Source organism: Hylobates moloch, unplaced genomic scaffold (genome assembly GCF_009828535.3).
Source record: "Hylobates moloch isolate HMO894 unplaced genomic scaffold, HMol_V3 SCAFFOLD_8, whole genome shotgun sequence".
Taxonomy (NCBI): domain Eukaryota; kingdom Metazoa; phylum Chordata; class Mammalia; order Primates; family Hylobatidae; genus Hylobates; species Hylobates moloch.
Window position 1 is genome coordinate 105,803,845 of NW_026652283.1, and position 26,336 is coordinate 105,830,180.

At 38.6% G+C, this 26,336-nt stretch overlaps 1 protein-coding gene across 2 annotated transcripts in view; it reads right to left on the reverse strand.

Moving 5' to 3' along the window:
* Window positions 1-2,375: 2,375 nt before the first annotated feature.
* Window positions 2,376-26,336, reverse strand: part of UBE2E2 (ubiquitin conjugating enzyme E2 E2) — a 388,450-nt gene continuing 364,489 nt past the window's right edge. The window contains exon 6 of one of the 2 annotated variants that reach the window (XM_032162302.2): window positions 2,376-4,566. In XM_032162302.2, coding sequence (XP_032018193.1) covers window positions 4,469-4,566 — 98 coding nt within the window. In that variant the 3' untranslated portion in view covers window positions 2,376-4,468. The remainder of the gene's footprint in view (window positions 4,567-26,336) is intronic. The other variant, XM_032162303.2, reaches the window with a different exon arrangement.

A 26,336-nucleotide genomic window follows, 5' to 3' on the forward strand; every position in this document is an offset into this window, starting at 1 on the left:
CATAAGACGTTCTGTTTTAAGATAACCTTAACCCACATTACCAGTGCTCAGGGTGGAACGTGAGAGTGAAAGGAAATGTGAACATTCCTTCTACTTAGCAGAGAACGAATGTTCCAGTTGGCTCCCAAGGTGGCGGCATGGATGTGGGGAAATGCATGGCTACCACGGAAGGTCCTCAGAGGCCAAGCTACTTTAAGCTCCTTGACAGTCTCAACTCCCAAAGATTCCAGATCTGATGTAGCTTAAAATGTTAGGGTTCAGAATATAACTAGGTCAGCTCTTCATTGCCTCTGAGGACAATTCTAGGACTAGCTGAGGTATAGGGTGTGCTCATTCGGCTTGCAGTCCTGATCCACATATGAAAGTGTTCTGTACATTAAGGACATTTTCACAGTTACAAAGCCACCTTGAAATAAAATGCAGGTGGTCAGGATACTCTCGCAGGGCTTTTTGGGTACAATTTCAACGGTTTTCAGTATTAAGTATGAAGACCTCTCTTTTTAAAGATACTGACATCAAAAAGTTGCCATGCCTGACAATAATTAACACCCCTTTTACTGTGGTACTGAGATGCAGAGAAGTTCAGGGGTTTTCCAACTGACCTGTTTCCCCACGGCTGACCAAATCTGCATGCAGTACCTCTAAGATTAGAATGCTGGTCCCTCCTGTTTGGTCTCCCATCTAATACCAAGTCCGCATTTTCTTCAACATTTTTTTTTCCATTTTTTGAAGATGGCAAAACCCCACCACCTAGGAATTGTGCTCCTCCTTGACTCTAAGACTGAATTATGGCAATTCATTTTCATGGTATGCCCTCATAGTCAAAGGAAAGGTGTATGTGGTTTCGTAGTTGACGGCAAGGGCTCTGGTGTCACAAGCTTGAATGGGAATCTCGCTTTGGCACCTGGTTAGCTTTTTGTGACTGAGGGCCACCTACACCCTTAAAAGGTAGGCTGAGCTTTTAATAGATGACTTATTATAGCCTGGTATAGTACATCCTGAATACATATTATTTCCTTTCTTTTTAATTCCTAAATAAGTTTACATGATGAACTTCTATGTTTACTTCCTAATCTTGGAATAAGAAGAAAAGACTGACTCCTTCTGCAATTGCTATCATCAGTGGATCTCTGCAGAACAGATAAAAATGTTCCACTTACTTGCAGCTTGATGACAAACTAAGGACACAACCTTTTGAATGATTTAAGATCAACAAATATAATCTCAAACCATTTCCTCAATAACCAGTGGTCTTGCCTCAGTCAAGGGTCTGCCAACATTTAATCTAACATAGCTACAAATACTACACCTAGCAGTAATCGGCGTGAAAAGTTCAGCATAGTTATGGTACAAAATAATTCCTAAATTTTAGAAATGTTATCCCTCTATTTTTAACCTAAACAACTTTGTTTACTGAGTGTCAAATTACTCTTAAATCTTATTTTACATGCATTTTAAAAAATTTATTGGAATTGTATTGCCGGCTGTGATTACAGATTTCAAGTAAAATTACCATGTTATTTGAAATCCAGACTTAAGCTCTACCAAGTTTGTTGGTTTCTCTGGAGTGTCTCTAGTTTTTACATTTTGAGGGCTGTGTACATTTGTCATGAAGTATTAATAATTTATAAAGTTGGGGAGAGAACTTTTACAGCCTCTTCATATCACAGATGGGCATTAAACCTAAAAATGGGCCACAGGAAAACAAACAAGTCTGTGACTAGAATTCCTACTAGAGTTGTTGTAATCTTTGGTTCCTAAATATCACAAACTTTGTTTTGTTTTTGAGACAGGGTCTTGCTCTGTTGCCCCGGCTGGGGTGCACTGGCACAATTATGGCTCACTGCAGCCTCGACTTCCTGGGTTCAGGTGATCCTCTGACCTAAGCCTCCCGAGTGGCGGGGACTACAGGCGTGCACCACCATGCCCAGCTCATTTTTGTATTTTTTTGTAGAGATTGGGTTTTGCCACGTTGCTTAGGCTGGTCTCAAACTCCTGGGCTCAAGCAATCTCCACCTCGGCGTCCCAAAGTGCTAGGATTACAGGTGTGAGCCACCAAGCCTGGACTAATAACACATTTTTAAATGGTCTGATGTAGAAGTAGATGTGAAATGTGGAATGTAATATATTTATTATTTAAAATGTGTGTTGGCTGGCTATAGTGGCTCAAGCCTATATAATCCTAGCAGTTTTGGAGGCTGTGGTGAGAGGATCACTTAAGGCCAGGAGTTTGAGACCAGCCTGGGCAACATAGTGAGACCTTGTTGCTACAGACAAAAAAAAAAAAAATTTAATTTAAAAACTGCCTATAAAGATTGTCTTTAAAGTATTAGTAGTATGGGTCTGGTTTAATCAGCCAAAAGTAGGGGAAAAAAGCAGTTTAATAAAATTTTATTTTCAATGGTTCAATGCTTTTAGTGCTGAATTTTTAAATCTGAAGTAAAAATAAAAAACTTTGTGGTGAGAGACTGCAGGCAATTAAACATTCTGGGCAACTTTCCAAAAATCAGTGTTGTACCATATTGAACTTATTTTATGTTAAAGAAAGAAATGACACATACTTATTTGTTTCCCATCCAGCCCCCAGTCTATGTTGGTCTGTGTCACGGATTGGCAAACTACAACCCATGGGCCAAATCCCATGCCCATGATGGTAGATAAAGTTTCACTGGAATATAGCTCTGCCCAATGCATTTATGTACAGTGTGTGGCTCCTTCTGCTACAGCTAGAGGGTTGAGAAGTGCATCAGAGACCATACAGTGTCCTGCTATGCTGAGAAATGTTTTTAAATAAAATGAATGGTAAAATCGTTATTAAAAAGACAAAAAATATTCTCAAGTATTTTGGTTTAGAAGTGGCATTTGCAATATTTAAATATATTTTCTTAGGATTTATTTTTAACTAGCTAAAAACAACAAAAACTGTACCTTTTGAATCAGGCATTTTACATGTTAAAATATTTAGAGGTGGATGACTTATGTTTATAAATCCTACTTTTCAGCAGTGAAGGTGTTAATGGTTCCTTAAATGAGACCAAGCGTATGGTAGGGTCTGTAACTGTATGGTGCAGCAGGAGTAGGAGTTTCCACTACGCTTTGTTACACAAAGAACCCTGAATTATCAATCGGCAAGTCAGTGTGTTTTAGAAACTACACCACCCACGTTTCCTCTGCCTCCTATAGCTGCACACTAAAATGGCCTGAAGGTGAAGCCAGACAGACACCCTTGTCATTGAATGGGCTGACCATGACCAATACAGCTGAGTTTACTTCTTTTGCTAAAACCATGGAGAAACAACAACAACAACAACAACAACAACAACAACAAAATGAACAAAACAAAGCTTAAGGGCAATCACTGTAACAATTTTGAGAGAAATAAAGTTGAAAGTGGCTGAACACAATGATTAGCTCAGACTTCACTTTCACAAGAAGGATATTTTTGGAGTTACATATTTTAATTGTTGATAAAGAAGGTTGTAACACAAAGAATGCCCAGTCAATATGTAAAATGATAGCAATTTACTATAACAACCATAAAATCATCAGGTTACTGACAGCTGGAGAAATTCCACATGCTAAGCAACTCAACTCCAAAGAAATATTAGAGGTCTGAGATGAAAAATACATTTGAACCTGTAATTGAATTAGACAAGCCTCACTGCACGTAGGGCTACAGCGGTCACCAGGACACAAAGCAAATGTCGGGTTACCAGAAGCGCATTTATCAGCCACAGTGATTTATTGAGTGCTTTAATAATACAAGTGTACATCAACTGATCCACAGTCAAAAGTGGCAGGTCCCTAAGAAATTTACAAGCACTTTAAGTAAATCAAAATACATATTATTTTGTTCAATCCAACAGTCTTCTGCGTGAGGGACAGAAGGCTAGTGATAAACAGAGTCTCAGTAATGCACAGTGATTCTGATTGAAGCTTTTGTACAAAAACTTGTTCCCAGTAGCATGCACCCACCAATAAAGACTTCAGTACAAAAAATTAACCCTAAGCACTACATTTAAGTAGAAACGAGATATAATTCTGAATGTTTTCCCAAAGATCACATAAAAGAAAAAATAATCAAAATCAAAAAAACAACAATAACAAAAAACAAAACCACACAGTAATACAAAGCTTTGTAAGAAAGCTTTTACTATTAGAGCTCCAACATTGTTTGCACTGAAAACAAAAGTTCCCATCTATGATGAGGTGGGAAAAAATCCCAAATCTTTCAAGTTAACAGAAATCAACAAGGGAATAAAATAAGAGAAAAAAAGAGAGCTTGGGAGAGAGAAAGGGGGGCAGGAAGAACTGGGATGGGAAGATGGACAACATACCATCACAAAATGGTTCCAAATTTAATAAAAATAGGAAAATAAGAACCGAGGTCTGGAGGGGTGGGCAGGGCTACTGATGCACTTGGTGAATGTGCTTGCACAGGTCCCGCGGGGCGGCAGGCAGCAGGCCCCTATGTGGCGTACCGCTTGGTCCACTGTCTGGCCATCCGGTCGTGCTCTGCTCTGTTGGTCATGTACTGTGTGGCGATGCTGCCCACCAGAGGGTCAGCTGCAAGGAAAGCAGAGTTGGGAGTCAGTAAATACCAGCACCGTGGGGGAAGGAGTGTTCAGAAAGCTGGCAAAGAGCAGGAGGGGAGGAGATGAGAAGCTGCTGTTCTAACCTGGACCACCACTGCTGTGGCTGAGCCAGTCACCTGCTGCTGACAGACTACATTTCACACCAGCTGCCCGAAGAGTCACCTATCTGTATTTTACTGATAGCTCTTGTCATATTTCTTGACAAGTCTTATTCTCTTTCCCTGTACCCACCACATACTTCTCACCTTGCTCCCCTTGTATTGGTTTTTTTTTTTTCTTTTGAGACAGGGTGTTGCTCTGTCACCCAGGCTAGAGTGCAGTGGCATGATCACAGCTCACTCTAGCCTTGACCTCCTGGGATCAAGCAATCCTCCTCCCGCCTCAGCCTCCTGAGTAGCTGGGACCACAGGTGTGTGCAACAATGCCTGGCTAATTTTCAAATTTTTTTTGTAGAGATGGGGGACTCACTATGTTGTCCAGGCTAGTCTCAAACTCCTGGGCTCAAGTTATCCTCCTGCCTCAGCCTCCCAAAGTGCTGGGATTACAGGTGTGAGCTGCCTGTCTTCAAGTAGATATTTCACGGAGAAAATGCAGGTGGGCTGTGGGCAGGGGACTCCAGGGCTCTTGATGAGCTCTCTGGGGAAGAAGTCTGGCGGTCTGGACAACTCCTTACCCTAGGCTAGCTCCACAGGCAGGTGGCATTCTCCTGCCAGATTACGTTATCTGAGGAGATGTCAGGGTCTGAGCTGGACACAGTCAAAGGAGGGGAGAGATGGTCCACTTCTTCCTCAAAATTTGGTAACATCCAACCTACATAACTCATTATTACAAAAATACTAATAGATGTTAATAGCTAATACTCACCATGACTTACCATGTCCTAAAACTCTCATATGTTAATGACATGGATTTCTAAGGAGTTGACACAGGAGGAAATTGGAGCATAAGGAGGCTGAGTCTCTTGCCCAACGTGGAGAAAGGGGTGGAGCAGGGCTTGGAGCCAGAGTTCACCCTCTTAACCACAAAGTGCTGGGAGATAGGTCTCTATCCACAATATTGATTGGGTCAACGCTTAATTAAAAAAATTGGGGCACTGTGGCTCACGCTTGTAATACCAGCACTTTAAGAGGCTGAGGCAGCAGGATCGCTTGAGTCCAGGAGTTTGAGTCTGTAGTGAGCTATGATCGTGCCACCACATACCAGCCTGGGTGACAGAGTGAGACCCTCTTTAAAAAAAAGACCAAAAAAAAAAAAAAATCAAAGCAATTAAAAAAAAAGTAACTTAGGTTCCTAAAGATCCCAGATTCTACTCTTTTCCCTCCAATTCTCTAATTTCACTCTGTCCTCGATTTATATTTCCCCTATTTTTGGTATTGGGAATTTGGGTATATTAGAGCAGTCAGGTAAGGAGGAACCAATAGAGAAAATGAGAAAAATCATCAAAAGCTAATGTTTAGTAGGAAAAAAATAGCAGAGAATATGGAACTATGTCTGTGGCCCAACACCACTGGCGACTTGGGAAGATCCTGAGACTAACCTTGTAAGGCGCTCATGGTCATACGTTCTCAATATGCAAGGTATAATAGAAACACCACTTTTTAACCTATCTGCTGAAGCTGATAACAAAGCCTTTGAAAGCCTGCTCAACAAGCCTTGCTTAAGTTTTCCTGGAATTGTGTAAATCTTGTAATAATTCCAGGGAGACGCCAGTTTCCTACATTCACTTATACCACAGTTAGTAGACTACTTAGTATGTGGGTTTGTTCAAAACGTTTGCCTCTCTGCCTACTCTTTGTGATTCTTCATTTTCTCAGATGTTGAAACGAAAACTCTACCATTTCAACCAGTCCAGTCAAGATTCGACAAGATTTAAACCAGCAATACCAAATGCAGACACAAAATATCTGGCAATTGGCCAGGATACTTTTTAAAAAATGTAGCCTTTCAGTTGAGCTTAAGTAATGACATTAGAGTATTAGGGGCCAAAGTGAAATCTGAGTCACATTTCTCTACCTTCCAAAAAAAAATCTTGTTCTGATTCCTGGCATTCTAGAATGCAAAGAGTAGGGTGAAACGTGGGCATCCTTAACAGCTTAAGTCTGTATCACTCAAGATGCGTGTTTAATTAAATAGAACTTATATTAGTGAAACACACTGAAGATCCATTCTAACTTACTGATCAAGGTAAGGCTCAATGTCAGAAGAATGACAGTGACTTGTATGTTCCACCTCAAATTGTACCCACATCCAGAGTGTACACGCTGGGAATAAGACAGGTCTGCCACTTCAGCTCAAAGGGGGTGGAGGGTAGCAAAGGAAGAATAAAGGGAACAAGAAGCTGTGGCCTGGGAAAATGTGTCATATCAACTGTTAATAGTATTTCAGTACAGGCAAAAGGAGAAACAATGAAAAACAAGTTAGAGTGCTGGTAACAATTAGCCTGTGTTGTGCAAACTTTTTTTGCATGCTTTACATTTAATTGCTTTCAAGGTTCTTTTATGTTTTCAAATTTGATTAAAAAATTTTTTTTCCACCTGTAAAATTATGCACACTAACCATAAAACAGTAATTAATAATAATTTAGAAAACCACCTCAGACAATATGCAAGACAGAAAGTTGAAAGCAAAGACCATCTCCTGTATAAATCCACGCAAAGAAAACTACTGTTAACATCGTGCTATGTTTTCTTCCTACACTTCTAAACATATGATGGAAAAAAAAAAAGGGATTAATTTATAGTCTGCTTTTGTAATCTTTTAAAAAATAACTATGATTTTTATACCGATATGGTAAATAACTTTCTACATAGATAATTGTAGATCTACTTCATCATTTCTAATACCTGAATTAAGAACCAATTTCCTGTTTTTATATGTTTGGGTACTCTCCAACTTTTGTTTTAAAAACAACTATGTGAGGACCATTACCATGCATGCATCCTTGGAAGTTATACAAATCTTAAATTTGTTTAAAGTATAAAATGAAGGGATAAAGTAAAAATATACAATGAAGGAATTTAAAAAAATCATGTTATTGGCTGAGTGTGATGGCTCACGTCTGTAATCCCAGCACTTTGGGAGTCTGAGGGTGGAGGACAGCTTGAGGCCAGGAGTTCAAGACCAGCCTGGGCAACACAGTGAGACCCCCATCTCCACAAAAAATAACAAACATTAGCCAGGTGTGGTGGTGAGGCCCTGTAGTCCAGCGTACTTGAGAGGCTGAGGTGGAAGGATCTCTTGAGCCCAGAAGTTTAAGACTGCAGTGAGCTGTGATCACACCACCACACTCCAGCCTGGGTGACAGAGCAAGACTCTATTTCTAAAAAAATAAAAAAGACCACTAACAATTAGTATTTGATGTTCATTTAAAATTCTATTCAACACAGTAACTATTTTCTCATATCAATTTACACGTCCCTATGATTTTCTGAATATTACCCCCAGTAGCAGTGCTGATGTTTAAGCTAATATTTCATGAAAGGCGAAAAAGGCTACAAACTACTTTTTCATATGCTGCATATAAAGATTCAGCTCAGTGGAATAATCCTGAAGAGCTAGTTGTGAAAATGGATCTCCGCTGAAAATGGTAAATTGCATATGCTTAATTAAGGGAGGACTTTTCAATGTGAAAGTCTGAAAATACTGTTTCTTAGCAGAATGTTAAACTTAATAAATGGTAAATAAAAGTAACGAATCTAGCAACACTAAAAGGTAATAAAAAAAAAAAACCATGTTATCAACCAAATAATTTTTTTTTTTTTGAGACAGGGTTTCACTCTGCCGTCCAAGCCAGGCTCCAAACATAAATTACTGTACCTTATTTCTCTAACAGGAAGAAAATATTTCCTATCATTTTTGGTTTCTAGATTGTTACTATTTTCCCAAATCTTTATTAATATTTGAGATTATCATCTGTCAGTTTTCCTCATCTTTACTAAAGAAAAGCCACAAAATTTATCCGTAGATAAGTAAATTGAAATCGAAGCCTCCTACATTTTCTGTTTTTGTTCAATGATTATTTACACTTTTGAAAAGAGGAGCATGTTCAGACTTATGCGGAACAGAGTTAGATGACTTTCAGTACTTAATTCTCACAAACACCAGTATGGCACGTATTAGAGGTTTCCTGAGGCAGAAGTATAGGATCTACAGTGTGGTTAACAGAATATAATAGAGATGGAAGTTGGGTATACAAAGCTTTCCTCTAAATCACATTTCCTCATCTCTTTAATAAAAATCATGTCTTTTTTTTTTTTTTTTTTGAGACAGAGTCTCACTCTGTTGCCCTGGCTGGAATGCAGTGGTGGGATCATAGCTCACTGCAGCCTTGACCCCTGGGCTCAAGAAATCCTCCTGCCTCAACTTCCTGAGTAGCTGGGACTACAGGCACACAGTAGCATGTCCAATTTATTTATTTATTTATTTTGGTAGAGACGTTAGATGTTGCCCAGGCTGGTCTTAAATTCCTGGCTTCATGTGTCCTCCCACCTTGGCCTCCAAAAGTGGTGGGATTACAGGATGAGCCACTGCTCCAAGCCAGCATCATGGCATTTTTGTTGACAAAATGCCAGTCATAAAATAATAACCTGAATGAAAGCATAAGACTGCAAGATCACTGATGAAGAGGAACATGCCTTCTTCTTACTCACCTCTACTTCCTCCATCTCACCTCTGTCTCCCTACACAATTTAGAAGCAAACAGTACATACCTGTGAACTAACAATCACTACTATTTGCAAGTGAGTGAAAGACTGTCATACCGACTGGGCACAGTGGCTCATGCCTGTAATCTCAGCACTTTGGGAGGTTGAGGCAGGAGGATGGCCTGAGCCGAGGAGTTTGAGACCAAGCCTGGGCAACATAGTGAGAACCCATCTCTACAAAAAAAAAATAAAAAAATACAAAAAGTAGCTGGGTGTGGTGGCATGTACCTGTGGTCCCAGCTTCTTGGGAGGCTGAGGTAGGAGGTTCACTGGAGCCCAGGGGGTCATGATTACAGTGAGCCATGATTGAGCCACTGCACTCCAGCTGGGCGACAGAACGAGACCGTCTTTCCAAAAAAAAAAAAAAAAGATTGTCATATTGCATAATCCACCTCAGCATTTTTTGAGATTTGTGGTATGTGCACCTTTGATTCTAGAAGAAAAAGGCTCAGACAACTCCCACCTTGCCTCTTTAATGGCTGGAGCTACACTGGGTACCTTGGAAGCCAAAGAGTTTAGAGTCCCACCTAGAAAAGGGAGGACAGAGACAGGGAAGAAGACTACAAGGGATTGATGAATGTAGATGCAAAAATCCTCAACAAAATACTAGCAAACCAAATCCAGCAGCATACAAAAAAGCAAATCCACCATGATCAAGTAGACTTTAACCTTGGGATGCAAGGTTGGTTCAACACATGCAAATCAACAAATGTGATTCACCACATAAACAACGCAAACAAAAACCCACATGATCATCTCAACAGATGCAGAAAAGGCTTTTAAAATTCAACATATCATCGTGTTAAAAACCCTTAACAAACTAGGCACTGAAGGAACATACTTCAAAATAATAAGAGCCCTCTATGAAAAACCCACAGCCAACATCATACTAAATGAGCAAACGTTAGAAGCATACCCCTTTGAAATCCAGAACAAAACAAGGATGCCCTCTCTCACTACTCCTAGTTGATATTACACTGCAATTCTTAGCCAGAGCAATCAGGCAAGAGAAAGAAAGAAAATGCACTCGAATAGGAAGAGAGGAAGTCAAACTATCCCTGTTTGTAGACGATATGATTCTATACCTAGAAAACCCCACTGTCTCTGCCCTAAAGCTCCCTGATCTGATAAACAACTTCAGCAAAGTCTCAGGATACAAAATCAATGCACAAAAATCAGTAGCATTTCTATGCACCAACACCATACAGGCTAAGAGCCAAAACAAGAAGACAATCCCATTCACAATAGCCACAAAGAGAATAAAATACAGCTAACCAGGGAGGTGAAAGATCTTTACAATGAGAATTACAAATCACTGCTCAAAGAAATCAGAGGTGACACAAACAAACGGAAAAACATTCCAAGCTCACGGATAGGAAGAAGATTGTTAAAATGGCCATATTGCCCAAAGCAATTTACAGATTCAATCCTATTTCTATCAAACTACCAATGACATTCTTCACAGAACTAGAAAAAACTATTTTAAAATTCATATGGAACCAAAAAAGAGTCTGAATAGCCAAAGCAATGCTAAGCAAAAAGAACAAAGGTGGAAGCATCACATGAACTGACTTCAAAGCATACTACAAGGCTATAGTAACCAAAACAGCATGATACTGGTACAAAAACAGACACATAGACTAGTGGAACAAAATAAAGAGCCTAGAAATAATGCCACATATTTACGACCATCTGATCTTTGACAAAGCTGACAAAAATAAGCAATGGGGAAAGGACGCCCTATTCAATAAATGGTGCTGGGCTAACTGGCTAGCCATATGCAGAAGATTGAAATTGGACCCCTTCCTTACACCACATACAAAAATCAACTCAAGATGGATTAAAGACTTAAATGTAAAACCTAAAACTATGAAAACCCTGGAAGACAACTTAGGAAATACCATTCTGGACACAGGCCCTGGCAAAAATTCCATGATAAAGACTCCAAAAGCAACTACGACAAAAACAAAAATTGACAAATGGGATCTAATTAAATGAAAGAGAGTCTGCACAGCAAACAAACAAACATACACACACACACACACACACACACACACACACAGACAAACTATCAACAGAATAAACAGACACTCTACAGCATGGGAGAAAATACCTGCAAACTATGAATCTGACAAACGTCTAATATCCAGAGTCTACATGGAACTTAAATTTACAAGCAAAAAACGAACCCCATTAAAAGGTGGGCAAAGGATATGAATAAACATATCTCAAAAGAAGACATATATGTGGCCAACAAGATATGAAAAAATGATCACTGATCATTAAAGAAATGCAAATCAAAGCCAAAATGAGGTATCATCGCATACCAGTCAGAATGACCATTATTAAAACATCAAAAAATAACAGATGATGGAAAGGTTATGAAGAAAGGTGAACGCTTATATACTGCTGGTGGGAGTGTAAAGCATTTCCATAAACCACTGTGGAAAGCAGTGTGGTGATTTCTCAAAGAACTCAAAGCAGAATTACCATTTGACCCAGCAATCCCATTACTGGGTATAACCGAAGGAATATTTCTATCATAAAGAAACATGTATGTGTATGTTCATCATGGCCCTGTTCACATCAGCAAAGACATGGAATCAGCCTAAATGCCCATCAATGGTAGACTAGATAAAGAAAAAAAACCGTGGTATATATACACAATAGAATGCTATGCAGCCATAAAAAAGAATGAGATCACATCCTTTGCAGCAACATGGATAGAGCTGGAGGCCATCATCTTAAGCAAACACAGGAACAGAAAACAAAATACTGCATGTTCTCACTTATAAGTGGGGGCTAAACATTCAGTATCTATGGACACAAAGAAGCAAACAACAGATACCATGGCCTACTTGAGGGTGGAGGGTGGGAGAAGGGTGAGGATAGAAAAACTACCTATGCTTATTACCTGGGTGACAAAACAAACTGCACATCAAACCCCTGTGACATGCAATTGACCTATATAACAAATCTGCACATGTACCCCTGAAACTAAAATAAAAAATCCAGACTAAAAGGGATAAGAAGCAGCTAAGTGGTAAGAGGAAAGTGAATCCTGAGGAAATTGAGAAAAGACAGGCAGACTGCTGAACTGCTGAATGACTCTATTTGCAAGACAAAAGAACATTCTATCTTGGTTGGTAGGTGGTAAGGAAGAAATTACACGAAAAATTTTTTTATTCCCCTTTCATAAGAAAACATATACATCTTGAAGAAACACAAAGATAGTATAGCATAGTGGAAAAGGGCATGGGCATTGGATCCAGAATGTCTGGGTTTTTAACTCAGTTACACCATGGAGTCAGGTCACCTTGGGAAATTACTGTGCCTGAGTTTCTCAACTGCAAAATGGGGAGAATAATGGTACCTACTTCATAGTTTGTTATGAGAATTTAAGTGAATTAATCCTTGTAAAGCATATACAAATTGAAGACAAATATGTATTTGTGTGCATCTTTTAAGAATATAAATCTGATTGTCTTCTTAAAGACATTCTCTTCAGATAAAATCCAAACTCAGCATGGCTCCCAAGGTCTTCTGTGATCCAGACTTTATCTTTCTAGCCTCCTCCTGTCATGCTTTAACCATAATAAATGACTTTCAGCTTTTTAAATAAGCCCTGCTCAAGGATGCCAGGAGTTTAAGATGAACTGGATCAATATAGCAAGACCCCGCCTCTACATAAATTTTTTAAAATTTGCTGGGTGTGGTGGTGCATGCCTATAGTTCCAGCTACTATGGAGGATCCCTTGAGTCCAGGAGTTCAAGATTGTGGGGAGCTATGGTTGTGCCACTGCACTCCAGCCTGGGTGTCAGAGTGAGACCCCACCTCAAAAATAAATAAATAAAAATTAAAAAATAATGAAAGGACCAACAATTTCACCATTTACCTGAAATAAAAGCCCTTTGCCATATGCAAAACGTGTTTAACATGATCAGATCTGACGTTAGACAGGAAGTTACGTGATATTACCATAAGGATTTTTAAAACTTAAGATATTTTTTAAAATTTGGGGCATTTTCTGGGACATCTGATTACCTGAATCAAGTTATTAAAATATGCAATAAAAAAATAAGGCCTGCTCTTTTATGACTATGTTCATTTGCTTATGTCGGTTCCTTTGCCTGGGATAACCTTTTCTACCTTTTTCCCTGGCAGGCTTCTACTCACTTCTCAACATTTACTTCAAGCACAGCCTCCCTGAGGATGTCTCCCAGGGGCTTCCTAGCAGTCTTATGTGTCCCATCTCTGATTTGTCTGTTCATATCTCTATTATTGTACTGCAAATACAGGCATACCTTGGAAATATTACAGGTCTGGTTACAGACCGCCACAATAAAGTGAATGTCACAATAAAGTGAGTCACACGTATTTTTTGGTTTCCCAGTGCGTGTTTATACTGTAGTCTATTATGTGTGCAATAGCATTATGCCTTAAAAAAGTACGTACTTTAAAAATATTGCTAAAAAAATGCTAACAATCATCTGAGCCTTCAGTAAGTCGTAATCTTTTTACTGATGGAGGGTCTTGCCTCAGTGTGGATGGCTGCTGACTGATCAGGTTACTGAAGGCTGGGGTGGCTGGCAATTTCTTACAATAAGACTACAATACAGTTTGCTGCGTTGAGCGATTCTCCCTTTCAGGAAAGATGTCTCTGTGCGTGTGAATGTTGCTGTTTGATAGTATTTCACTTACAGAAGTTCTTTCAATATTGGAATCAATGTTCTTAAATCCTGCCACTGCCTTATCAGCTAAGTTGATATGTAATATTCTAACAACTTTGTTGTCATTTCAGTGTTCAAAGAATCTTCACCAGTAGATTTCATCTTAAGAAACCACTTTCTTTGCTCATCCATACAACTCTTCATCTGGTCAAGTTTGTTCATGAGATCACAGCAGTTCAGTCACATTTGCAGGTTCTACTCTAATTCTAGTTCTCTTGCTATTTCCATTACATCTGCAGTTATTTCCTCCAATAAAAGTTGTGAAACCCTCAAATCATCCGCGAGAGTTGGAATCAACTTGTTCAAAACTCTGGTTAATGTGGATATTTTGACCTCCTCACATGAATCACAAATGTTCTTAACGGCATACAGAAAGTTGAATCCTTTACACAAGGTTTTCAATTTACCTTGATCAGATCCATCAGAGAATCACCATGTATGGAAACTACAGCCTTAAGAAATAGTATTCTTTATTCTTTTTTTTTTTTTTTTTTAAGAGACAGGGTCTTGCTCTGTTGCCCAGGCTGGAGTGCAGTGGCATGACCATAGTCACTTTAACTTCACGATCCTGGGCTCAAGTGATCCTCCTGTATCAGCCTCCTAAGTAGTTAGGACTACAGACACAAACCATCATGGCTGGCTTTTTAATTTTTTTTTTTGTTGTTGTTAAGACAGGGTCTTGCTATGTTGCCTAGGCTGGTCTCAAACTCCTAGCCTCAAGTGATCCTCCCACCTAGCCTCCCAAAGCACTGGGATCACAGGTATGAGTCACCACATCCAGGCTTTTAGGCTTTTTTTTTTTTTTTGAGATGGAGTCTTGCTCTGTTGCCCAGGCTGGAGTGCAGTGGCGTGATCTTGGCTCACTGCAAGCTCTGCCTCCTGGGTTCACGCCATTCTCCTGCCTCAGCCTCTTGAGTAGCTGGGACTACAGGCGCCCGCCACCATGCCCGGCTAAGTTTTTGTATTTTTATGGGGTTTCACTGTGTTAGCCAGGATGGTCTCGATCTCCTCACCTCATGATCCACCCACCTTGGCCTCCCAAAGTTCTGGGATTATAGGCATGAGCCACTGTGCCCTGCCTGGTTTTCTTAAATAATAAGACTTGAAAGCTGAAATTAATCCTTGATACATGGGCTTCAGAATGGATGCTGTGTTAGCAGGCATGAAAACAACAATCAACTCTTTATATATCTCTATCAGAGCTCTTGGGTGACCAGATGTATTATCAACCAGTAGTAGTATTTAAAATTTTTAACATTTAAGTTCAGGGGTACATGTGCAGGATGTGCATGTTTGTTACACAGGTAAACATGTGCCATGGTGGTTTGCTGCACAGATCATCCCATCACCTAGGTATTAATCCCAGCATCCATGAGCTATTCTTCCTGAAGCTCTCCCTCCCTGCCTGCCCCCTCGGACAGGCCCCAGTGTGTGCTGTTCCTCACCATATTTCCAAGTATTCTCATCATTCAGCTCCCACTTACAAGTGAGAACATGTGGTGTTTGTTTTTTTGTTTCTGTGCTAGTTTGCTGAGGATAATGGCTTTCAACTCCGTCCATGTCCATGCAAAGGACATGATCTTGTTCCTTTTTATGGCTGCATAGCATTCTATAGTGTATATGTATCATATTTTCTTCATACAGTCTATAATTGATGAGCATTTGGGTTGATTCCATGTCTTTGCTATTGTGAGTAGTGCTGCAATGAGCGTATGTGTGCACGTATCTTAATAACAAAATAATTTATTTTCCTTTGGGAATATACCCAGTAATGGGATTGGTAGGTCAAATGATATTTCTGCCTCTAGGTCACTGAAGAATCACACTGTCTTCCACAAAGGTTGAACTAATTTACACTCCCATCAACAGTGTAAATGCATTCCTTTTTCTCTGCAACCTTGACAGCATTTGTTGTTTTTTGACTTGTTAATAAAAGACATTCTGACTGGCATGAGATGGTATCTCATTGTGGTTTTAATTTGCATTTCTCTAATGAGTGATGTTGAGCATTTTTTCATATTTTTATTGGCCACACATATGTCTTCTTTTGAGAAGTGTCTGTTCATGCCCTTTGCCCACTTTTTAATGTTTTTTTTTTTCTTGTAAATTTGTTTAAGTTCCTTGTAGACTCTGGATATTAGATCTTTGAGTACTAGTATTTTGAAAAGAATCTTTTTTTTTTTTTTTTTTTTTTTCTGAGAGGTAGGTCTCAACCATGGGCTTAAAATATTCAGCACATCATACTAAAAAGGATGTGCTGTCATCCAGGCTTTGTTCTTCCACTCACAGCACACAGGCAGAGTAGGCATAGCCTAGTTTTTAAGGGTCCTAGGATTTTTGAAATGGTAAATGAGCATTGGCTTCAACTTGAAGTCGCCAGCTACATTAGACCCCTACTAAGAGAGTCAGCCTGTCCTTAAAAGCTGTGAAGCCAGGCATTGATTTCTTTCTAGCTATGAAAGTCCTAGATTGGTATCTTTCAACAGAAGCCTGTTTCATCTACAATGAAAATCTGTTTAGTGTAGCCACCTTCATCAATTATCTTAGCTAGATCTTCTGGGCAACTTGCTGTAGCTTCTATATCAGCAACTGCTTTTACATCTTGCACCTGCCTTGTTCCTTGGTCACCCTCAACCTTGCAATTTTATGTTAGGAAGATGGCTTCTTTTTTTAAACCTTATAAGCCTACCTCTGCTAGCTTCCAACTTTTTTTCTGCAGCTTCCTCACCTGTCAGCCTTCACAGGATTGCAGAGAGTTAGGGCCTTATGCTGGATTAGGCTTTGGCTTAAGGGAGTGTTGTAGCTGGTCTGTCTATCCAGACCACTAAATCCCTATCAGCAATAAGGCTGTGTTGCTTTTTTTTTTTTTTTTTTAAATCATTCCTGTGTTCATCAAAGTAGCACTTTGTATTTTCTTCAAGAACTTTTCCTTTGCATTCACAACTGGCTAATGCTTGACACAGAGGCCTAACTTTTGGCCTGTTTTGGCTTTTGACATGCTTTCCTCAATAAGCTTAATTATCTCCATCTTTCAATTTAAAGTGAGAGACATTTGACTCTTCCTTTCACTTGAACATTTACAGGCCATTACAAATCAATTACAATTGTAGCATCAAAGATCACTGATCACAGACCACCATAAAGGATATAATAATAAAGTTTGAAATATTGTGAGAATTACCAAAATGTGACATAGAGACATGAAAGAGCACACGCTGTTGGAAAAATGGGGCTGACAGACACAGGCTTGCTACAAACCTTCAATCTGTTAAAAAACAACAACAACAACAGTATATGTGAAACACAAAAGCACTGTCAAACGAGGTGTGCCAGTACTGCCTTTTAGTTGTCTGTTTACTTTTCTGTTTTCTCACTGGATGGGAGCCCATGCATTCATTCAACAAATATTTATCGAGCCCCTACTCTGTTCCAGGTACTGGAGAACCAGTGCTAAACAAGTTTCTCCCCTCACGGGATTGTCCATCATCTCTGTATCCCTCTTACCCTATATGTTTACTGCATGGATGGATGGATGATGAGAAGAATATAAGTAAATAAGGTATACACACAGTTAACAGCCATATATAGCACAGTCACTCCACAAGGCAGGTGTTCCTTTGCAGCACTAGCATTATAAATAGACTGCATCATAGACATTTGTCCTGTCTCTACTCAAGGATTACTAGGAAGTCAGAGATAGAGACATGGTGGTGATTTTGACAGCATTCTTTCACTTTTCTCCCGGTTGTTTCTTGTTTAAACATAATTATTTTATTATCGGAATTTGCAGCCTACACTTTGCCATTTCTTGGATTCTTCAAGGCTATGATCCACTGTCCTCCAGCAGTTCCATTGTATCTTTGATTAATGTTATTTTTTTTGCTCCCCAAGTCACTAGAGGCTATCTGTGGGTTGTCTTAAAATGAGAGAAATAATTAATTTTTGTTTCTTTCATAATACTTTTATTCCACAGTTTGGTCTAGCCTAGTTTTATTTAAATCTTTTATAAAATTAAAACGTAACAGATGTGCACTATAATAAATTCAAATAAAAAAGAAGTATGTAGGAAGTAAAAAAATACTACCTTCTCTTCAACTCAATACCCCCTTCCACCTTGAGGCAACTACTGTTAACGGTTTGACTCTCATCCTTCCATATTTTATTTATTTAAATAGAAATCACACAGACATTCTGCAACTTGCATTTTCTTCTGTAACAATATACCGTAGCTATGTTTCTGAGACAATACATATTGACTTAGCGCATTAGTTTTAGTAACTATAAGGCATTCCTTTGCATAGTGAGTCAGCATTCATTTTTCCATTCTCCTTATGATCACATTTAGATTTTGATTTTTTGCTGTTAGAACTATTTTACAGTCTTGTATAAATCTTTGAGGACATATTTGAGTACTTCTGGAGGGTAGATTCCTGGACCACTGTATACATTTTTAAATGTTTGGTAAATGCTTCCAAACTGCCCTTCAATAAAAGTATGTACAATTTACTCTCTTTCTGGGCATTCTCACCAACTCATTATCAGCTTTTTCATTTTTTTTCCCCAAACTAACAGAAAAATAATCTGTCATTGCTGTACCTGTATTTAACTTTATGCCTACTGAGGTTTAACATTTTTTCATGTTTGTTCACCATTTGTATTTCTCCTGTGAGTATTTTGTTCATGTCCTTAGTCCATTTTTTCTAATATGAAGGAACACTTTATACACTATAAATATTGAAAACACACTATAAGTAAGCTTTGGCCTCAGTACTTGGTCAAAATTTGCTTTAGCCTTTGGAAGATTGAATAGCCAAATGCCTCATTCAATGTCATTTCCAGGTTTACTGAACTTGTAGAGATCAAAGATCATATAGGTTATTATCACATATAGTAAGCATAACATCATCACTTGGACTTACTGTCAGTATCTGAATACTGATTTTTAAATATTGGTAAACATTCTGAATGTAACTTGGGACTAAAAATCTCTTAGCCGAAGACAAACTACATAATATACGAAGGAAAGATTTGGCATTGTCTACACATGTATTCATACGAATGTTCAAAGTGAGAGAGAAGAGCAGCCACCACATGTTAAAAGGCTGCTGGAACAAACATGATTTTAATGTTATCCACTGCAGGTGCTAATACAGGCTGAGTAGCCCTAATCTGAAGATCCAAATTCTGAATTGCTCCAATGTGCATTTCCTTTGAGAGTCATGTAGGTGCTCAAAAAGTTTCAGATTTTGGAGTATTTTCAATTTCCAGATTAGGGACACTCAACCTGTACCAAAAGAAAATGACTTGGTAACAAGCAACAGCTGCTGGCAAAAAGTGTAGCACATCTGGCGATTGTGTGAAGCAGCAAGTGAATGTAAGAGTATTAGAAATAAAAATGTAATGGCAGAAGTCTTATGTCTGCTTCTTAAATATTGAGAAAGTGTTTTCTTTCTTAGGGACAAGGTCTCATCATGTTGTCCAGGATGGAGTGCAGTGCCTATTCACAGGCATGCTTATAGTGTACTATGGCCTCAAACTCCTGGGCTCAAGCAATCCTTTTTTGCTTCAGGCTTCTAAGTAACTGGGGCTACAGGTGTGTGCCACTCAGATCAGCTTGCAAAGTGCTTTCTTTACAAAAATTTATAATTTTTAATGTTTGTGGGTACATACTAGGTGTATATATTGATGGGGTACATGAGATACTCTGATACAGGCATGGGAATGCAATGTATAACAATCACATCATGGCAAATGGAGTATTCATCCCCTCAAACATGTATCCTCTGTGTTATGGACAATCCAGTTATACTCTTTTAGTTATTTTAAAATGTACAATTAAATTATTTTTGATTATAGTCACCCTGTTGTGCTAGCAAACACTAGGTCTTTTTCATTCTTTCTGACTGTTTGTATCCATTAGCTGCGCTCACTTCCCTCCCTCCAACACCAACTACCCTTTCCAGCCCTTGGTAACCATTCTTCTACTCTCTATCTTCATGAGTTCAATGGTTTTAATTTTTAGCGCTCACAAATAAGTGAGAACATGTGAAGCTTGTCGTTCTGTGCCTGGCTTACTTCACTTAACGACCTCCAGCTCCATCCATGTCGTTGCAAATCATAGGATCCCATTCTTTTTTACTGTTGAACAGTACTCCATTGTATATATGTACCACATTTTTTTTTTTATTCAGTCAAAGTGTTTTGTTTAAGCACTGCACACAGCTTTAGTTTGTGAAATTGTTTCCATGACAGTGTGTCATCATCAGCTAAGTTTTTAAGTCTAGGAGTTGAGGAGAGAAGACTTTACCTTTTTGTTACTATTCAAGAAAAAGGAGAGCTTATTGACCTAATAGCACAATCTCCATGAATAGTAACCCACATTGGCATACATTGCCCACAAAATCCATGCTTTTAATTAGGTGACAACAAGCAACTATTTAGTTACCACAAGTGTGGAGGAACCACCTAGCAGCTGGCAGTACTGAGAAATGATATTGGTACATCATAATGACAAACCTTAAAGACAGACTGATACTTTAATAATAAAAACGGTAACATTAAGTTCTTGAAAATAAAATTTCATATTTATTCCTATATCTCAGAAGATCATTTTATGATGGGAACATTCAGCTTTGCCTTAGGCTGTTCATTGATTTTAATACTGGCTGTTTAGTACTCAGCCAAAATAAATTTAGCGCACTTCCAAAGATAACATGATTCATCTATTACGTGTGGAAAAAATATTTTCTCCCAGTATATGATCTGTCCTTTAACCTAGCTTATGATGTCTCTGGCCAAATATAAATTTAAAAAATTTAAGAAGTCAAAGCAGTCCATCTTTCTTTAATATTTTCTGGTTTGATGTATGTTTATAAAGGCCCTCTATCTTCACTGCAGTAGTTTAGAAATATCCTCGCATATTTACTTTCTCCTATATTCATAGTAACTTTTATGTGAAATGTTAACTTTATCATACACAAGCTTCCTATGTATATCTGGACCTGATTCTGTACTTGTTATTCTTGTCTTTTGCTTTACTCACTCCTGATTTTTATCACTATATATAGTGATTTTTATCACTATAGTTTTATAGTAGGGTTTGATATCTAGTAAATTAAGTCCTCATCGTATCTCATTCCTTTCCTTCTGTAATTTTTTTTTTTTGAGAACCCTAATCTTGATGAGATTAATACTTGGAGCAATTAAAGCATTTTACCCCAGGGTATAAGACTCTCATGTCCCTCTAAATAATGTCATCAAAAGAAAACACAAAACAAAACTACCATTTGATACAACAGTCTCATCACTGGGTATAAACCCAAAGGAAAATAGATTGTTCTACCAAAAAGACACTTACACTCGTACATTCACTGCAGCGCTATTCACAAAAGCAGAGGGATGAAATCAACCTAGGTGCCCATCACCAGTGGACTGGATAAAGAAAATGTGGTACATATACACCATGGGATAGTAGCAGCAATCAAAAGGAGCAAAATCATGTCCTTTGCAGCAACATGGACGCAGCTGAAGGCCATTATCCTAAGTGAATTAACACAGAAAAGGAAAACCAAATACTGCATTTTCTCACTTATAAGTGGGAGTTAAGCCTGGGCACACACAGATGTAAAGATGGGAACAAAAGGCACTAAGGACTTCAAAAGGAGAGTGAGAGTTGGGGAAGGGGGGCAAGGGCTGAGAAACTTCCTATTGGGTATTATGTTCACTATCTGGGTGACACGATCAACAGAACCCCAAACTTTAACATCATGCAATATACCTTTGTAACTTGCATATGCACTCCCTGAATCTACAATAAAAATAAAAATTATACATACATATATAATGCTATGAGGATTTAGAAATATTGGAATTCCTCTGGGTCTAAAATGAAGTGACTAGGACAAAGTCGGGTTTTTGTAGTTTGGAAGGTAGAAAAACCTGACTACTAATTATAGGCCTAACCCAAACCAGAAAGATTAAGTATCCTCAAAAGACATAATAGTGTGTGACTGGTAGTGATTAAGGGAGAAAAACGATCATTTCCATGATTTAAATCAAATAATGGACATTATCAAACTAGGTCTAAAATTGGGAATGCTAAATAAAACTGCCTAAATCTAGCAACATGTGCTACTGCTTCAGAATTAATAACCAGGGATACTAAAAGAGGTATTAACTATCGCAAATTCCAAGGAGACATTAATATCTCCCTCAGGACTTATTAAGATAAGCGGGCTCTGCCAGCTCCAGGAGTCCACCATAAAACATGAAAAAGAAGAGAAAGGACCTTTGTGGGAATAATGAGCTACCACTTTGGGAGTGTAGTTTGTGTGGCAGTGGAGGTGTCCTGTTCTCCACACCCTCCCCTCCAAAAGATGGCTTTCCTTTCTCAAAGCCACTTCGGGAGGGTACGAAGAGATTCATTAGTAAAGATTCAGAGTGTCTTCACGGAGACTCTTGAGTGTTATCCCTGTCTGGAAATTCAAATCAGATATGAGTTGCTTAGGTAGCTTACCTGCTGACCTGCTCCTAGACTAGCTGACTAGAGAGAGGAAGTGGCAAAAAAGTGGTCTGTACGATCCTTGCTATCTTGTCAGCGTCCTATCAAGAAGGGAGCACAGGCTGGCCGTGGTGGCTCACGCCTGTAATCCCAGCACTTTGGGAGGCCAAGGTGGGTGGATCACGAGGTCAGGAGTTTGAGACCAGCCTGACTAACATGGTGAAACCCTGTCCCTAGTAAAAATACAAAAATTAGCCGGGCGTGGTGGCACAGGCCTGTAAGCCCAGCTACTCGGGAGGCTGAGGCAGGAGAATCACTTGAGCCTGGGAAACGGAGGTTGCAGTGAGCTGAGATTGTGCCACTGCATTCTAGCCTGTCGGACAGAGTGAGACTCAGAAAAAAAAAAAAAAAAAGAAGGGCGCACACAGATGAGGGGACTCCGATAGCAAAGAGATTCTTAGAAGAATGCTGTGTGTGAGGGGCAGTGGTGCCCTGGAGCCATTATTAAAACATTATACAAACTTATAATTAAATAGATAATATTAAAAACAAATGTAGAAAATAATTAAAAACTCATCACTTCTTAATCATTTTACTATTATCCTCTATGCTCTTACTTTTTTATTGTCTATGTGAATGGTGGGAAAAATTGTGCTAGCATGCATCTTGTCCCAATTATGCATTTATTAAGGGTTATGTTGGTAGCTTGAAATGCAAAAACGCTACAAAATCAGGACTTGATTTATTGTTGACTGTCTAGACTTCAGGAAGTGATAAAGAAGATGCTAATAATGCAGATTAAACTTAAAAGTCTATCATCTCTAGAGTCCTCACACAGTGAACAGTACAAAAATTGGAGGACACATTCTTCCAGTATTTGAAAACTATTATTTGATTTAGCAAAGAAGTTGCTCATGACATTACTAAAAACAAGCTCTGACATCTTTGTTTCACTTTGTCTTATCTCTTAAATGAAAATATCACCCAACAGTCATGTTAGAAATATACTCATTTGTCAGGTGCAATCATAGGATGAATACAGAGGAAAGAGTTTGGCAAATATCAATGCATTTCTGGAAGAATCAGCTGGCTATATGAAATTTACATTTAAGAGTACTGTATATTTTATAATTTATAAATTATTTATTATACATTGTTTACTGATGTAAATTATTTACTATACATTGTTTACAACAGTAAAATGTATAATAAACTTAGGTATGTATATATACATATACCACCCCTGCCCAACCTTTTGTTAAACATTTACCAGTACACTACTGGGAAATGGGCTGGGCTGGGCAAGGAGGTTGAGTCTAGGCTAGGTCTTCAACATCAGGGAACTGGGCAGTGAACTCTCCCAGTTACCCAATGTGAAGAAGCATTTTGACACCTGTTACCCAGAAGGCATGGATGGCAAGGCTGTATTTGCCAAAGATGCAGGAAGATGACAACCATGGGAAACTAGGTAAAGGGACACTGCTCTCACTTATTACCTATCCCTTACCCGCAAGGAGTTAGAGCTTGATTGGGGGGAAAAAGGAGGTACCAGACCATGTTCCTCCCATTTTGATGGAGTAGAAAGAAGATATTAGATTTAAATCAGGTATAAGATGGGAATTTAAAAATGGACCAGACTGACCTTCTAATAATGAGAAAGTGACCCGCAGTAACAAGTGCTAAAACATCTGCTAGATACTGTTAAGGGATAGAAAAGCAAGATTCCACAAAACATGGCCTAAGGCAGTGACTGGATAAAATTAAAACCATTCCAAATTAATGCCCCTTCAGTCAATACTGCTCATAAAACAGTAAAAATACAATGGCTGTAAAGTATATACTTGATAAAATATTTTTAAAAACTTAAAAACTCAGCCTGTAAGTCTATACAGCAGTGCTACATACATTAAATCAATGAACACTTTGAAATATAAAATGTCCTTTTAGAATAAACTCATCTAAAGAACAGCACAGATGGTGTATTCCTACTGAGAAACTACTGGGTTGCAATTCCAGGCTTAATTAAGTAATAATTTCTAATGAAATCTCAGAAAATATCCTTACAGTAGAGGCCTTAAGACACCAGAGGTCCACACATTACTCTTCCCAAATACCACTGCAAAAAGCTCTGGCTGCAGCAAGTAGTGGAGGAAACAGGCCGAGATGCCAAGATATTGGAAGCTAGGTTTTTAAAAACAGCTTTACTGAGATGTAATTCACGTACCATACAATACACCCATTTAAAGTACACACTTTAATGGTTTTTAGTATACTCACAGATTGGGCAACCATTACCAAAATCTATTTTTTTTAGAATGTTTTTACCATTCCAAAGAGAAACCCTGTACCCATCAGCAGTTACTCCCCGCTGCCAAATCCGCCAGTCCTAGGTCTGGGTATCTACTAATCAATCTACTTTGGTGTCTAGGTAGTTCCCTAATCTGAAAACTTTTCCTAAATGGAATAATAGGTAGTCTCTTGTGATTGGTTTCTTTTACAAAGCATGTTCTCAAGGTTCATCCGTGTTGTAGCATCAATACTTCATTCCTTTTTATTATCAAATTATTTTCCATTGTATGAATATATCAGTTATATTTATCCATTTATCAACTGACGGACATGTAGGCTGTGTTTACTTTTTGGCTATTATAAATAATGCTGCAAGGAACATTTGTGTACACCTTTTTATGTGGACATATGTTTTCATTTTTTCTGGGTATATATTTACTTGTAGGATTGCTTGGTCTTATAACTCTATGTTTAACCATGTGAGGAACTGCTAAAGTGCTGTCCAAAGCAGATGCACCATTTTACATTCCCACTAGCAATGCCCAATTCTCCACTTCCTCATCAATACTTGTTATTCTCTGTAGATACTAGATTTTAAAGAACAGCTTATTCTCCATTAGTCTATACCCACCAGGTATCCAGGTATTTTATGAAGTATTATATATATATATATATATATATATATATATATATATATATATGATATACAAGTGTTTGTTCCTGCCAGACAGAGAAAATAAATTCTCTTTAATTGGAGTATTTTTCTGACGGTCTCCGGCTATGACAGACAAGATTATCCTGATTCTCTCTTCCGTCTACTTCCACCTCGAAAGAAAAAATGACAATAATAACATAACAAGACTTGTTTATAATGCACACCTTTTGTTCAAAAAAATTTTTATTCCACAATCCTCACATGTAGTCCACCCATTAGTAACTAGTACTGTAAAATATATCAATTCCACCCCCCCAAAGTCTTTTCTGTTCACATTCCTCTTCAGTGGGTAGGAGTAGGACAAGGGAATTGTGACAGTGGGTGTGAATACAGCAGTCATGCCCTAGACATTGTCATGTGTCCACGGTCTCCGCCACATGTGGGAATCTGAACTTGCGCCAAGAAATAAAAATAACCCAGTGGTTTCAGTTTATAGACCATTCTGCCTGCCTCTGACTGTGGAAAAACTGTGGTCAAGGGAGTCTGGTGAGTCACATGGGTGCTGTCTGTGCTGAGGAGTGACTGTCCACTGAAAGCGTGGGCTTTGATTTGGGCTGAGGCCTTGCTCTTGTTCTCTCCTGTGAGACGGTGTTATTTGAATCTTCTGCTAAAGGTGGGACCAACCACCACCTCTAAAAAGGAAGAAACTTACTGCTCTGTGCCTGCCAACCTCCCCCTCTCCTTGAGGGACGCAGTGTCTCTTTCAGTTTTATATCACAAAACCAATAAAGTGTCTAGGATACTACAGATGACCATGCAGTAAGTATTTGTTTAATATACGGATACACGTACAGTTCAACCTA